General features: G+C 37.9%; 1 protein-coding gene across 1 annotated transcript in view; it reads right to left on the reverse strand.

Annotated features, from left to right (window-relative positions):
* Nucleotides 1-14,333, reverse strand: part of DNAH5 (dynein axonemal heavy chain 5) — a 328,461-nt gene that overhangs the window by 168,100 nt on the left and 146,028 nt on the right. The window contains exons 26-30 of the mRNA XM_063664667.1: nt 13,732-13,794; nt 13,180-13,418; nt 11,905-12,145; nt 10,048-10,247; nt 6,955-7,108 (exon numbers count right to left, since the gene is read on the reverse strand). Coding sequence (XP_063520737.1) covers nt 6,955-7,108; nt 10,048-10,247; nt 11,905-12,145; nt 13,180-13,418; nt 13,732-13,794 — 897 coding nt within the window. The remainder of the gene's footprint in view (nt 1-6,954; nt 7,109-10,047; nt 10,248-11,904; nt 12,146-13,179; nt 13,419-13,731; nt 13,795-14,333) is intronic.

Below are 14,333 nucleotides of genomic sequence, written 5' to 3' on the forward strand. Positions count from 1 at the left end.
CAGACTGCCTCCTCAAGTGGGTCCCTGACCCCATGCTTCCTGACAGGGAGACACTTCCCAGCAGGGGCCAACAGACACCTCATACAGGAGAGCTTTGGCTGGCATCTGGCAGGTGCCCCTCTCAGACAAAGCTTCCAGAGGAAGGAACAGGCAGCAATCTTTGCTGTTCTGCAGCCTCCACTGGTGATACCCAGGCAAACAAGGTCTGGACTGGATCACCAGCAAACTCCAGAAGACCTGCAGAAGAGGGGCCTGTCTGTTAGAGGAAAACTAACAAACAGAAAGCAATAGCATCACCATCAACCAAAAGGACGACCACACAAAAACTCCATCTGAAGGTCACCAACAGCAAAGACCAATGGTAGATAAATACACAAAGATGAAGAAAAACCAGCACAAAAAGGCTGAAAATCCCAAAAACCAGAATGCCTCTTCTCCTCCAAAGGATAACAACTCCTTGCCAGCAATGGAACAAAACTGGACAGAAAATGAGTTCGACGAATTGACAGAAGTAGGCTTCAGAAGGTGGGTAGTAACAAACTCCTCCAAGCTAAAGGAGCATGTTCTAACCCAATATAAGGAAGCTAAGAACCTTGATAAAAGGTTAGAGAAATTGCTAACTAGAATAACCAATTTAGAGAAGAACATAAATGACCTGATGGAACTGAAAAACACAGCACAAGAATTTCGTGAAGCATACACAAGTATCAATACCCGAACTGATCAAGCAGAAGAAAGGATATGAGAGACTGAAGATCAACATAATGAAATAAAGCGTGAAGACAAGATTAGAGAAAAAATAATGAAAAGGAATGAACAAAGCCTCCAAGAAATATGAGACTATGTGAAAAGACCAAACCTACATTTGATTGATGTACCTAAAAGTGATGGGGAGAATGGATCCAAGTTAGAAAACACTCTTCAGGATATTATCCAGGAGAACTTCCCCAGCCCAGCAAGACAGGCCAACATTCAAATTCAGGAAATACAGAGAACACCAAGAGATTCTCCTCAAGAAGAGCAACCCCAAAACACATAATCATCAGATCCACCAAGGTTGAAATGAAGGAAAAAATATTAAAGGCAGCCAGAGAGAAATGTTGGGTTACCCACAAAGGGAAGCCCATTAGACTAACAGTGGATCTCTATGCAGAAACCCTACAAGCCATAAGAGAGTGGGGGCCAATATTCAACATTCTTACAAGAATTTTCAACCCAGAATTTCATATCCAGCCAAACTAAGCTTCATAAATGAAGGAGAAATAAAATCCTTTACAGACAAGCAAGTGATGAGGGACTTTGTCAGCACCAGGCCTGCCTTACAAGAGCTCCTGAAGGAAGCACTAAATACAGAAAGGAAAAACCAGAACCAGCCACTGCAAAAAAAAAACCAAAATGTAAAGACCATTGATATTATGAAGAAACTGCATCAACTAATGGACAAAATAACCAGCTAGCATCATAATGACAGGATCAAATTCATACATAACAATATTAACCTTAAATGTAAATGGGGTAAATGCCCCAATTAAAAGACACAGACTGGCAAATTTAATAGAGTCAAGATCCATCAGTGTGCTGTATTCAGGAGACCCATCTCACGTGCAAAGACACACATAGGCTCAAAATAAAGGGATGGAGGAATATTTACCAAGCAAATGGAAAGCAAAAAAAAGCAGGGGTTGCAATCCTACTCTCTGATAAAACAGACTTTAAACCAACAAAGATCAAAAAAGACAAAGAAGGGCATTGCTTAATGGTAAAGGGATCAATACAATGAGAAGAGCTAACTATCCTAAATGTATATGCACCCGACACAGGAGCACCCAGGTTCATAAAGCAAGTTCTTAGAGACCTACAAAGAGACTTAGAATCCCACACAGTAATAGTGGGAGACTTTTTTTTTAACATGTTAAAGAAATGTTTAATTACAAAATTAAGCTTACACATAAGCTAAAAATTTTCAAATGCACTGCATTTTATAGCATAAAAGTACAATCAGTAAAATGATTCACTAGTAATTTAATTACATTTAATTTAAATTTAAGTAAAATTAAAAATGCTTCTCTCTATGATGCAGAATATTACTCTGAACACCTACCTCATGCATCACTCAATATGAAAAGTAAACTAACAAGAACCACTCCACTTAGATTTTCATCATAAATCTTACATTTTAATGCCTATACTCTTCAATAGTGGGAGACTTTAACACCCCACTCTCAATATTAGTAAGATCAATGAGACAGAAAATTAACAAGGAGATTCAGGACTTGAACTCAGCTCTGGACCAAGCCGACTTAACAGACATCTACAGAACTCTCCACCCCAAATCAACAGAATATACATTCTTCTCAGCACTGCATCATACTTATTCTAATATCGACCACATAATTGGAAGTAAAACACTCCTCAGCAAATGCAAAAGAATGGAAATCATAAAAAACAGTCTCTCAGACCACAGTGCAATCAAATTAGAACTCAAGATTAAGAAACTCACTCAAAATTGCACAACTACATGGAAACTGAATAACCTGCTCCTGAATGACTACTGGGTAAATAATGAAATTAAGGCAGAAATAAATAAGTTCTTTGAAACCAATGAGAACAAAGACACAGCATACCAGAATTTCTGGGACACAGCTAAAGCACTGTTTAGAGGGAAATTTATAGCACTAAATGCCCACAGGAGAAAGTGGGAAAGATCTAAAATCGACACTCTAACATCACAATTAAAAGAACTAGGGAATCAAGAGCAAACAAATTCAAAAGCTAGCAGAAGACAAGAAATAACTAAGATCAGAGCAGAACTGAAGGAGATAGAGACATGAAAAACCCTTCAAAAAAATCAGTGAATCCAGGAGCTGGTTTTTTGAAAAGATCAACAAAACAGATAGACCGCTAGCCAGACTACTAAAGAAGAGAGAAGAATCAAATAGATACAATAAAAAATGATAAAGAGGATATCGCCACTGATCCCACAGAAATACAAACTGCCATCAGAGAATACTATAAACACCTCTACACAAATAAACTAGAAAAGCTAGAAGAAATGGATAAATTTTTTCTAGAAATTCTACCAGAGGTTCAAAGAGCAGCTGATACCATTCCTCTTAAAACTATTCCAAACACTTCTCAAAAGAAGACATTTGTGCAGCCAAAAAACACATGAAAAAATGCTCACCATCACTGGCCATCAGAGAAATGCAAATCAAAACCACAATGAGATACCATCTCACACCAGTTAGAATGGCAATCATTAAAAAGTCAGGAAACAACAGGTGCTGGAGAGGATGTGGAGAAATAGGAACACTTTTACACTGTTGGTGGGACTGTAAACTAGTTCAACCCTTGTGGAAGTCAGTGTGGCGATTCCTCAGGGATCTAGAACTAGAAATTCCATTTGACCCAGCCATCCCATTACTGGGTATATACCCAAAGGACTATAAATCATGCTGCTATAAAGACACATGCACACGTATGTTTATTGCGGCATTATTCACAATAGCAAAGACTTGGAACCAACCCAAATGTCCAACAATGATAGACTGGATTAAGAAAATGTGGCACATATACACCATGGAATACTATGCAGCCATAAAAAATGATGAGTTCACGTCCTTTGTAGGGACATGGATGAAATTGGAAATCATCATTCTCAGTAAACTATCGCAAGAACAAAAAACCAAACACCGCATATTCTCACTCATAGGTGGGAATTGAACAATGAGAACACATGGACACAGGAAGGGGAACATCACACTTCGGGGACTGTTGTGGGGTGGGGGGAGGGGGAAGGGATAGCATTGGGAGATATACCTAATGCTAGATGACGAGTTGGTGGGTGCAGCGCACCAGCATGGCACATGTATACATATGTAACTTACCTGCATGTTGCGCACATGTACCATAGAGCCTAAAGTATAATAATAATAATAATAATAATAATAAAAATAAAAAAAATAAAAAATAAAACTATTCCAAACAATAGAAAAAGAGGGACTCCTCCCTTACTCATTTTATGACGCCAGCATCATCCTCATACCAAAACCTGGCAGAGACACAACAAAAAAAGAAAATTTAGGCCAATATCTCTTATGAACATCAATGCAAAAATCTTCAATAAAATACAAGCAAACTGAATCAAACAGCACAATAAAAAGGTTATCCACCACAATCAAGTCAGCTTCATCCCTGGGATGTAAGGCTGGTTCAACATATGCAAACAAACATAACACCTCACATAAACAGAACCAATGAAAAAACCACATGATTATCTCAATAGATGCAGAAAAGGCCTTTGATAAAATTGAACATCCTTTCATGCTAAAAACTCTCAATAAACTAAGTATTGATGGAACATATCTCAAAATAATAAGAGCGATTTATGACAAATCCACAGTCAATATCATACTGAATAGGCAAAAGCTGGAAGCATTCCTTTTGAAAACCGGCACAAGACAAGGATGCCCTCTCTCACCACTCCTATTCAACATAGTATTGGTAGTTCTGGCCAGGGCAATCAGGCAAGAGAAAGAAATAAAGGTATTCAAATAGGAAAAGAGGAAGTCAAATTATCTCTGTTTGCAGATGACATGATTGTATACCTAGAAAACCCCATTGTCTCAGCCCAAAAACTCCTTAAGCTGATAAGCAACTTCAGCAAAGTCTCAGGATACAAAATCAACGTGCAAAAATCACAAGCTTTCCTATACACCAATAATAGATAAACAGAGAGCCAAATCGTTAGTGAACTCCCATTCACAATTGCTACAAAGATAATAAAATACCTAGGAATACAACTTACAAGGGATATGAAGGACCTCTTCAAGGAGAACTACAAACCACTGCTCAAGGAAATAACAGAGGACACAAACAAATGGAAGAACATTCCATGCTCATGGATAGGAAGAATCAATATCATAAAAATGGCTATACTGCACAAAGTAATTTATAGTTTCAATGCTATTCCCATCAAGCTACCATTGACTTTCTTCAAAGAATTAGAAAAAACTACTTTAAATTTCATATGGAAACAAAAAAGAGTCCATATAGCCAAGACAATCCTAAGCAAAAAGAACAGAGCTGGAGGTATCATGCTACCTGATTTCAAACTATACTTCAAGGCTACCGTAACCAAAACAGCATGGTACTGGTACCAAAATAGACATATAGACCAAGGGAACAGAACAGAAGCTTCAGAAATAACACCACACATCTACAAACATCTGATCTTCAACAAACCCGACAAAACAAGCAATGGGGAAAGGATTCCCTATTTATTAAATGATGTTGGGAAAACTGGCTAGCCATATGCAGAAAACTGAAACTGGTCCCCCTCCTTACACCTTATACAAAAATTAACTCATGGTGGATTAAAGATGTAAACATAAGACCTAAAACCATAAAACCCTAGAAGATAACCTAGGCAATACCATTCAGGACATAGGCATGGGCAAAGACTTAATGACTAAAACACCAAAAGCAATTGCAACAAAAGCCAAAACAGTGTGGTGATTCCTCAAGGAGCTAGAACTAGAAATGCCACTTGACTCAGCAATCCCATTACTGTGTATATACCCAAAGGATTATAAATCAATCTACTATAAAGACACATGCACACGTATGTTTACTGCAGCACTGTTCACAAAAGGAAAGACAGACTTGGAACCAACCCAAATGCCCATCAATGTTATACTGGATAAAGAAAATGTAGCACATATACACCATGGAATACTATGCAGCCATAAAAAAGGAGGAGTCCATGTCCTTTGCAGGGACATGGATGAAGCTGGAAACCATCATTCTCAGCAAACTAGCACAGGAATAGAAAACCAAACACCGCATGTTCTCACTCATAAGTGGGAGTTGAACAATGAGAACATATGAGCACAGGGAGGGGAACATCACACACTGGGGCCTGTCGGGGGTGTGGGGCAAGGGGAGGGATAGCATTAGGAGAAATACCTAATGTAGATGACAGGTTGCTGGGTGCAGCAAACCACTATGGCACGTGTATTCCTATGTAACAAACCTGTACATTCTGCACATGTATCCCAGAACGTAAATATAATTTAAAAAAAAATCCAAACCTCCTACTTAAAACCTTTAAAAAAAGAAGATGAACAACACGCACAAAGACAAATCAAAAATAAAGTAAAATTTTAGTGAGTGAATACATTTCACTATTGCCTCCAAAATAAATGGTCTGCAGTCTGATTTTATCTGTCATCTGTAATTAAACTGAAAACTAACCAAAGAAGAAGTTCAGAAACCTATGTGATGAAAACATTTAAAATAATCATGCTTCTAAAACTCAAATATATTGTTAAAATGTTATAATCTTGCATACGGCTTAAGGTAATTGAATAAGAATCCTTGAGAATTGGTTAAAATGTTCATTTAAAAATCTCAAAATATACTCCATATATACCCAGTAAGATGATTACGATTTGATGATAAATATATACTCGACATCTTGAAAAGAAGGTCTTTTTGTTTTGGAGATTTTTTCTGCACGTTTCCACCCCTCAATTTTACTGTACAGATATAATTGGGTACATTGTATAGTATGCATTACTTTAAAATGTCTGTAGTAGAAGAACAAATTAGCCTGCCATTATCAAGATAACTGCACCATAATTCTACACTGTTCCAAATTCTACCTTGAAATTATCTAAAGAAGCATATCAATTATGTGACCACTTATTTTTTGTTTTTTTAACCCTCTATTTCCTATCAAACCTCCACAGTTTTGCACCATTCTTACTCTGATTGTTTCCTTTCCACAATTCCTCACTCCCTTTGAAGAATAACAGCATTAACAGTGACAACAAAAAGATTGAAGGAAGGGGATTCAATAGAAGTGGAATATTATTGCATTATTTAATGGGGTATTCGTTCTGAGATCTTTCTCTGAAAAATCTGATGAAATCATAAAGAAGATTACAAAACCTTGGGCAGCTGCTTGGCAATGTCTCCTCCCACAAAGACGGCTTCTAAATAAATCCACAGGTTTTGCACCGTCATCCAGCTCTCGATGATGTCTGTTGAGTTGGAAAGGTACTGCACCCATTTTTGAATCTGGGCTTTGAATGGCATATTGTACCTAAAATAAGAAATAGGTTTAGGATTTGGTTTTTATTTTTGTTGTGCTGTTGTTTCAAATTAAAAAGGTTTCTAAAAATCTTAATTTTTAACCTCTTTCTTTACAACCTTAATTATGTTGCTGGCTTTTAAAGTGATGCAACCAAGTGATTAATTCATCCCCACTTATTGTGCATTGTTAGTCTAGCTTTTTCCCCTTTGATCCAGAGCATAGAGAAGGGTGGGAAATTTATAATCTAAGGAGTAGATCAGGCATTAGACTTGATTCCACCAAGCTTCCAGGGTAATATAATTACCCCCAGTGCTGCTATGGCTAGAGAATAATATTTGCTCTACTGAGCTTCTGTGCCTATTTCATGGAGTCTCTGGTTTTTCATATAATATGGAGCCTTTATAGAACCATCAGTGGGGGCCAGACAACTAATTCAATCTTCAAATATGATAACACCTGGACTCTCTCCTTAGCCTCCCCTTTTCTGAGTCTCTTTCTAACTTCCCACGCACCTGTGTCCAACCCACTCATGTTTGATGTACATGTGTGCAAGATTATTGCCTCTTCCATAGTTAATCTGTCTTCCCCTTTTCCTCTTTGAGACAGACTGCCTGTGGGTGGCCTCCCAATGTCCTTTTTTCCTTCTGCTTTTCCATGTGGGCTCATAATTACCCAGCTAAATTACTGAATTTCCCAGCTTCCCTTTGCAGTAATGTGCAGTCAGAAGACTAAGTTCCACATCAACAGTGCTTAATTTAGCGGAACACTGGAATGATCTCATAGCTGAACAATGGAATTATCTCTCCAGCATTAAAAATTACTGATGCCTGCCTGGGTCCTACCTACAGAGACTCTGATTCAATGGGTCTGGGAAGTGGCCCTGGCATTGGGATTTTTTTAAGTTCTTTCAGTGGATCTGGTATGTTGCAAAGATTGAGAATCACTCTTCTACATGAAATGTGAGTAGTGGCATTGGATGTAATGGGTAGTATGGGGAATAAGGTCACACCTGGGAAAGACAGATGAGTGAGCCAGACCAAGCTTGGGTCCCTGATGATGTGGTGAAGCCCCCATTCCAACCTGAACCATCTACGTTAGGAATTCTTTTGTGTGTGAGCAATATAAACATCAGTGTTGTATTAGCCATTTTGCATGTGGTGTTTCTGTTATTTACAGACAAACTTAATCCTAAATGATTGTACAGCCTATCTTTATGTTTCTTCTTCTCTTTCTTATCCCTTCGTGGTTCTCTCTACCCCTACATAATATGGACTTGAAGTCGTATTATTGCATAAAAGTTTAATTTCCATATTCTTAATTGTTAACCAAATTGTTTTAATATTCCGCGCATCTTTCTGAATATTTGTATGCTCTTCACTAGAAATATAGGTCCATAGAAACAGAGATCTTTCCCTTATTTGTTGTTCTACCCACAGCACCTAGAAGAGTACATCACACACATAGTAAAGGTTCAATAAATATATATTGAAAAAATATTCCTCCCGATAACTCTATCTGTAGATTAGATGCCATTGATAAGAAAAGTTTCTCCACCCCAACCAGATAATTTTTACTTAATTTATATGAGTGTCTTTTCTATCTCCCTAGGGTATATTATTGCCTGTCTATCCTTTATTCTGTTTTAGTATGAATAGTAACCAAGTTCATTAAAACTCACTAAATCCTGAGAAGTCCAAACTCAAGATTACTAATAGTCTAACTTTATATCCCCATATTACTTTAGTTTAACAAGTAAACTGAAATAAGAGAAATTTTTCTGAAATAGCACGAAGTACACAGTATTTCCAACATTAAAAGTATTGATACACATACATATGGAGAATTGGGTGATATTTTAAAGCTAGAATAGAACAACAAATTCATATCTCAATGGTATCCACATTCTGCACAATTACCATATATTTGAGAAGATTCTGGGGAACAAAAACATTATTTCAGAAAGAGCAAATGGAAGCAATGAAACAAGGAAATGTAAATTCATGACTGTATGGTTTGTATGTCCAAAATGTGAGGGGTGGCCACTATGCATTATATACATGTAACGAAAGTTCACATGTGGATGGGCGCAGTGGCTCATGCCTGTAATGCCAGCACTTTGGGAGGCCAAGGTGGGCAGATCACCTGAGACCAGGAGTTTGAGACCAGCCTGGCCAACATGGTGAAACCCTGTCTCTACTAAAAATACAAAAATTAGCCAGGCATGGTGGCTGTTGCCTGTAATCCTAGTACTCAAGAAGCTGCGGCAGAATCACTTGAACCTGGGAGGCTGAGGTTTCAGTGAGCTGAGATCATGCCATTGCACTCCAGCCTGAGTGGCAGAGCAAGACTCCGTCTCAAAAAAAAAAAAAAAAAAAAGTTCACATGTACCCCATAAATTTGTACAAATATAAAAAATAGAGTATGTAAACAACTAAGAGTTTCTAGTCTACAGATATTGGAAAAAAAGGTTTTTCGAGTAAAATGATTATTCTGAAATTCAAAATAATGTTCCTCCTGGATTCTACAGCCTGTAGACTGTCAGCTGTGCAGTCAGGCTTGTTAGCAGCAAAGCTGAAATGTTCCCCAGATCCGAGTGGCTAATTATACATTGCATTATTTTGTCCAGTGGATGGTCTCAGACATACCCCGCAAATAGAGGATAATGAAATAAAACCAGAGTTACACATGCTCTAACATGTGCCTGAGGCCAAAATGAAAACAAGAATAATTGAAATATAATCTCTTGATTATTTATATATAAGTGGGTGCCTGAGTAAACATACATTTTGGATACAAACATTAATTAATTAATCAATTTAATTAAAACAAGTATTTTCCACATTGAGTAGACTATATGAAGGCTATTATTGTAATGGATTTTTCATTAATTTGAAATGTTTGCTATTATGGTTCTCAAATCTAAGGAAAAAGATAGATGGTTTTCCCACCTGTTGCTCAGTAGGGATCCCAGCAACATCAAGCTGTCCTCCATGTTGGCGATGATTTCTGAGGTACTGTCTCCTCTCAAGAGGAGCTCTCCACGGGTTTTAAAGCTACCGAAGGTGAATGTTTTATTGTCCCATTCATTAATCACTTGCTTCAGCTTTTGCTCAATGTCTCTCTCTTTCACCGCACTGATACAGATGTCCTATCAAAATGGCAAGCTCTCACGTTATTGCATGAAAGTCACACGTCCTTCCTTAATAGTCTACGTGCAATACCCCATCTTCACTATTTGCTTCATATATATATAAATATATATATAAACTTTTATATTTCCAGACCTAAAATGCAATATAATAAACAGAATGTGTATATGCAGATACTGATGCATGAAGAGAGATGGAGATAAAGATATGACTGAAAAACAGAACTTTAAATTTATAAAATTTCCCAGCAAACTTGCCCAAAAGGAAAGATGACAGAAAATATATGCAAATCACTTTTCAATTTTGAAACTTTAATCACTGATTCAAAATTCAATTTACTTCCGATTTACCTCTAAAGTCAAATGAATGCAGCATGTGAATGAACACAGGTAGCAGAAACCTGATTCTCCCATGGCTCTGTTCACTTTCCCAGCCTCCTCTGTGGACTCACCCTTCTCCTAGACCATTAGTCAAGCCCTCCCTTTACCCTCATTTCTTCCCACCTATGTTCCCCCTCTGGGTGAGCTCATTTACACCCATGAATTCAATCACTTTCATATCTCCAGGCAAGACCCACATCCATTTGCCTACTGAACTTCCCTGCTGAGATGTTTCAAGGAAAGCCCAAACACAGTCTGTGAAATATCAGACTCATGTCCCTAATCAAGCCCATGATCTTTGCACCTTGTCACCCAACCTGATCACCTTCCCATGTTCCCCATCTCTGTGGTCAGCACCTTCATCCATTTAGGTCTCTCAGCAAGAAATCTAGAGTTCATCTTTAGCCCTCCCCTTCCTTCTCCTACCATGTTCCCTTCATCACCAAATTCTCCTCAAATATCCCTGATCCTTTCTCTCCTCTCCAGCTTTACTACTTCCCCTCTCATCTAACAAGCCATCATTTCTTGCCTGAGCTACTCTTAGAAACTCTCAGTTGGTTTTTCCCATCATTCTTCCCTTGTCCTCCTTCAATTCTTTCTCCAAAGATCACTACCAGAGTGATCCTTACAAACGGTCAACCTAACCATGTCAGCCCCTGCTGAAAACACATCTCCCAGCTGGTGCCCATTGCTCGATAACATCATGTAGGCCCACTCTGCCTCCCTGGCCTCTGCTGTCTCCTCTCCGCCCTGCCTCCATACCTCAGCCACATGGGCTTTCTTCTGGTTCCTCAAACACACTTCAGATGCTCCATGCATAATGCACCATCTGCCTGGAATGGCCGCCTTTGCATTTTCCAAGCCCCTCACCCCAACCACATAACCACACTCCCTTCACCCAGCCAGTCCTATGCATGCATCCTAGTCCTCCCTAGCTTTATCACCCCCAGGTGAGCCAAACTCATCTATCATAGGCTTTCATAGAACAACATACATTTTATTCAATGGTATTTGCCACAGCTTATAACTATGCCTTTATTTGTAAAATTATTTAATAATCTGTAAATGCAGGACTGACTGCCATTGTTATATCCTGATGCAGAATCTGTCCCATCTTAGGTCAAATAAGCATTTGTTGAAGGAACTAGTGGCTGAATGCCAGGAAAAGAGTTTCAATTGTCTGAGTGTAGTTTACTGATCCAATATTCCATAATATAGAAATGTTATCAAATAAATCCCATGAGACCTTGCAATCTTCCATCACATCATACTGTACCTCTATTTCCTCTTTGTATTTCAGAAGAGGTGCCTCCATGATATTTCTTAACTTAAAGCTTTCATTCCGCACATCCAGACTGTGCCCGGTGAGGGTGGTTATCCTTTCCCAGTGCCGCTCCATCATGGCTTTACTGGCCATGTATTCCAGCAGCGGGCAACACTCGCTGAAATCATCAATGATCTTCTTTAGGTCCAAAAAAGCCTGCCAGTCCTTCAAGGCCCGGGGAAGCTTCCGACATCTGTGAAGGGACACCAACATGAAAGGTCATTGAAATATGATGGTAGACATCACTGGACCAAGATGGTCTGCTAGTATTTCTATTAAAAACAGTCTCTTTGAATACCTATCCTATTTTAAAATCCCATGACTTGCAGGCTATCTGTTAATATAATATACAGATGACTTTTATATTACAGAAAATTGTCATCCCCATTAGAAAAGATTTTTTCCAATCCTTCACAACTATTACCTAGTTAGAGGCATTATTTTAGAGCGTAGAGGTGCTGTTCAAGCTAATTCAATTCTACAAACATGTACTGAGAACTTACTAAGCACAAAGCATAGCAAAGTGTATCAGGCTGTCAAGTGAAATATACAACAAATAGCTCTCCTTTATTTATTTTTTTTTTTTTGAGACGGAGTATAGCGCTGTGCAGTGGTGCAATCTCGGCTCACTGCAACCTCCACCTCCTCAATTCAAGCGATTCTCCTGCCTCAGCCTCCCGAGTAGCTGGGATTACAGGTACTTGCCGCCACGCCCAGCTAATTTTTGTATTTTTAATAGAGATGGGGTTTCACCATGTTGGCCAGGATAGTCTCAATCTCCTGACCTCGTGATCTGCCCACCTCAGCCTCCCAAAGTGCTGGGATTACAGGCATGAGCCACTGCACCCAGCCAGCTCTCCATTTTCTTTAAATTCAAGAGCTACAACAATACAGAAAAATCATGGGCCCCTGCTTTTGTTCCAGATGATAATCTAACATTAACTTCAAATGTTTCATAAGTGTAATATAAATAAAAATCAGCTCCTACCAAGCTGCAGAAAAGCCCCTAACATGACTCATCCTGATAGATAGAATGTGCTTGTCTCATTGTGTACACACAGGAGTAATTAATAAATAGCATTTGACAAGAGTGATGTCAATGGACAACAACAATGCAGCAAGATGTGCTTTTGAAATAGTTGGGGTGAAAAGATAACTTGGCTGCCTATCAAAGAGGAAAGCATTTGAAGTTCAATTGCTGGGCATGCTAAACATTTAATTTCTTACCTGTTCTGGAATTCTAAGAGTTCATTGTTAATTTTTTCAATATTCACCTCTGACCAAAGAATATCATAATAGCTATTTACAGTTTCTATGACACTGTTGTACAGAGTATATATTTTCTGTAGAAGATTTAGTTGCTTCTTTATTTCAAGAAGCTGAGGATACTGTGTAGCTGGCAGGCCAAAAAGCTCCTCTCCTCCAGTATATGTGATGTATTTCCGATAGATATTATCAAATTGATTCTAATAAAAACACAAGTGAAAACTCATCAAAATGATTTATACACGATCAACATGCAAATAAAAATATAAGACTGGCAAACAAGCAAGCCAGGGATGTATGATCTCTGGGCGCATGTAAATAGGAATACTAAGTTGGCATAATTAATTCATAGAAACTACTTCTAATTTTAATCCTACAAAATCATATTTTTAATGCAAGTACATACCATATTCCACAATAGGGCTCTCTATCTTACAAAGAAGAAAATATATGTGTGTTTAAAACACAACAAAGTTTCATTGTTTAGAAAGTCATAGAAACTAAAAAGATTACCTGAAACATGATAAGCCTGTCACTGGCTTCCTGGGGCTTCAAGCCGCTAGCCATTGGACCATTCTGAACAAAAGTAAAAAAACAAAAATAGAACGAAGTGTTTGCATATAAATTTCATGAACTCAAAGTATTTAAATATTAAAGTTAGGTTTCATGCATGATAGGAAACTTCATTTTTATTTGTTAGAAAAAAAGGGCCTCACAAAGTGATTTATTTAGAAATATTTTTCTAGTCTAAAAAAGCCAAATTAATGCCAGAACTTCCCTTAGTCAAGAAACTTTTAAGATTAAAAATATGTATTATTCATTTCTTAGGTAACACAGGCAAAGAGGAGTCAATGCCTATTCTATAAGAAGCACATATAAAGTCTGCTTTAGAGCTAAATGCTAGTATCACATAACTCATAGATTTTTATCATTCTAATACCCACTTGTAAAGTGGCCTATAATCTTAACATTCGAATCAGATTTTCCAACATTAGAAAATCTTAAATATGTGGATTTCTGCGCTTCTTCATCCATGGAGTTGGTACACGGGTCCAATCTTCTAACTTTATTAATTTTGTGGTTTATTGTGCTACTAGTTAATAGGTACAAATTTT

The sequence above is a fragment of the Pongo pygmaeus genome, chromosome 4, assembly GCF_028885625.2.
Source record: "Pongo pygmaeus isolate AG05252 chromosome 4, NHGRI_mPonPyg2-v2.0_pri, whole genome shotgun sequence".
Lineage (NCBI taxonomy): Eukaryota > Metazoa > Chordata > Mammalia > Primates > Hominidae > Pongo > Pongo pygmaeus.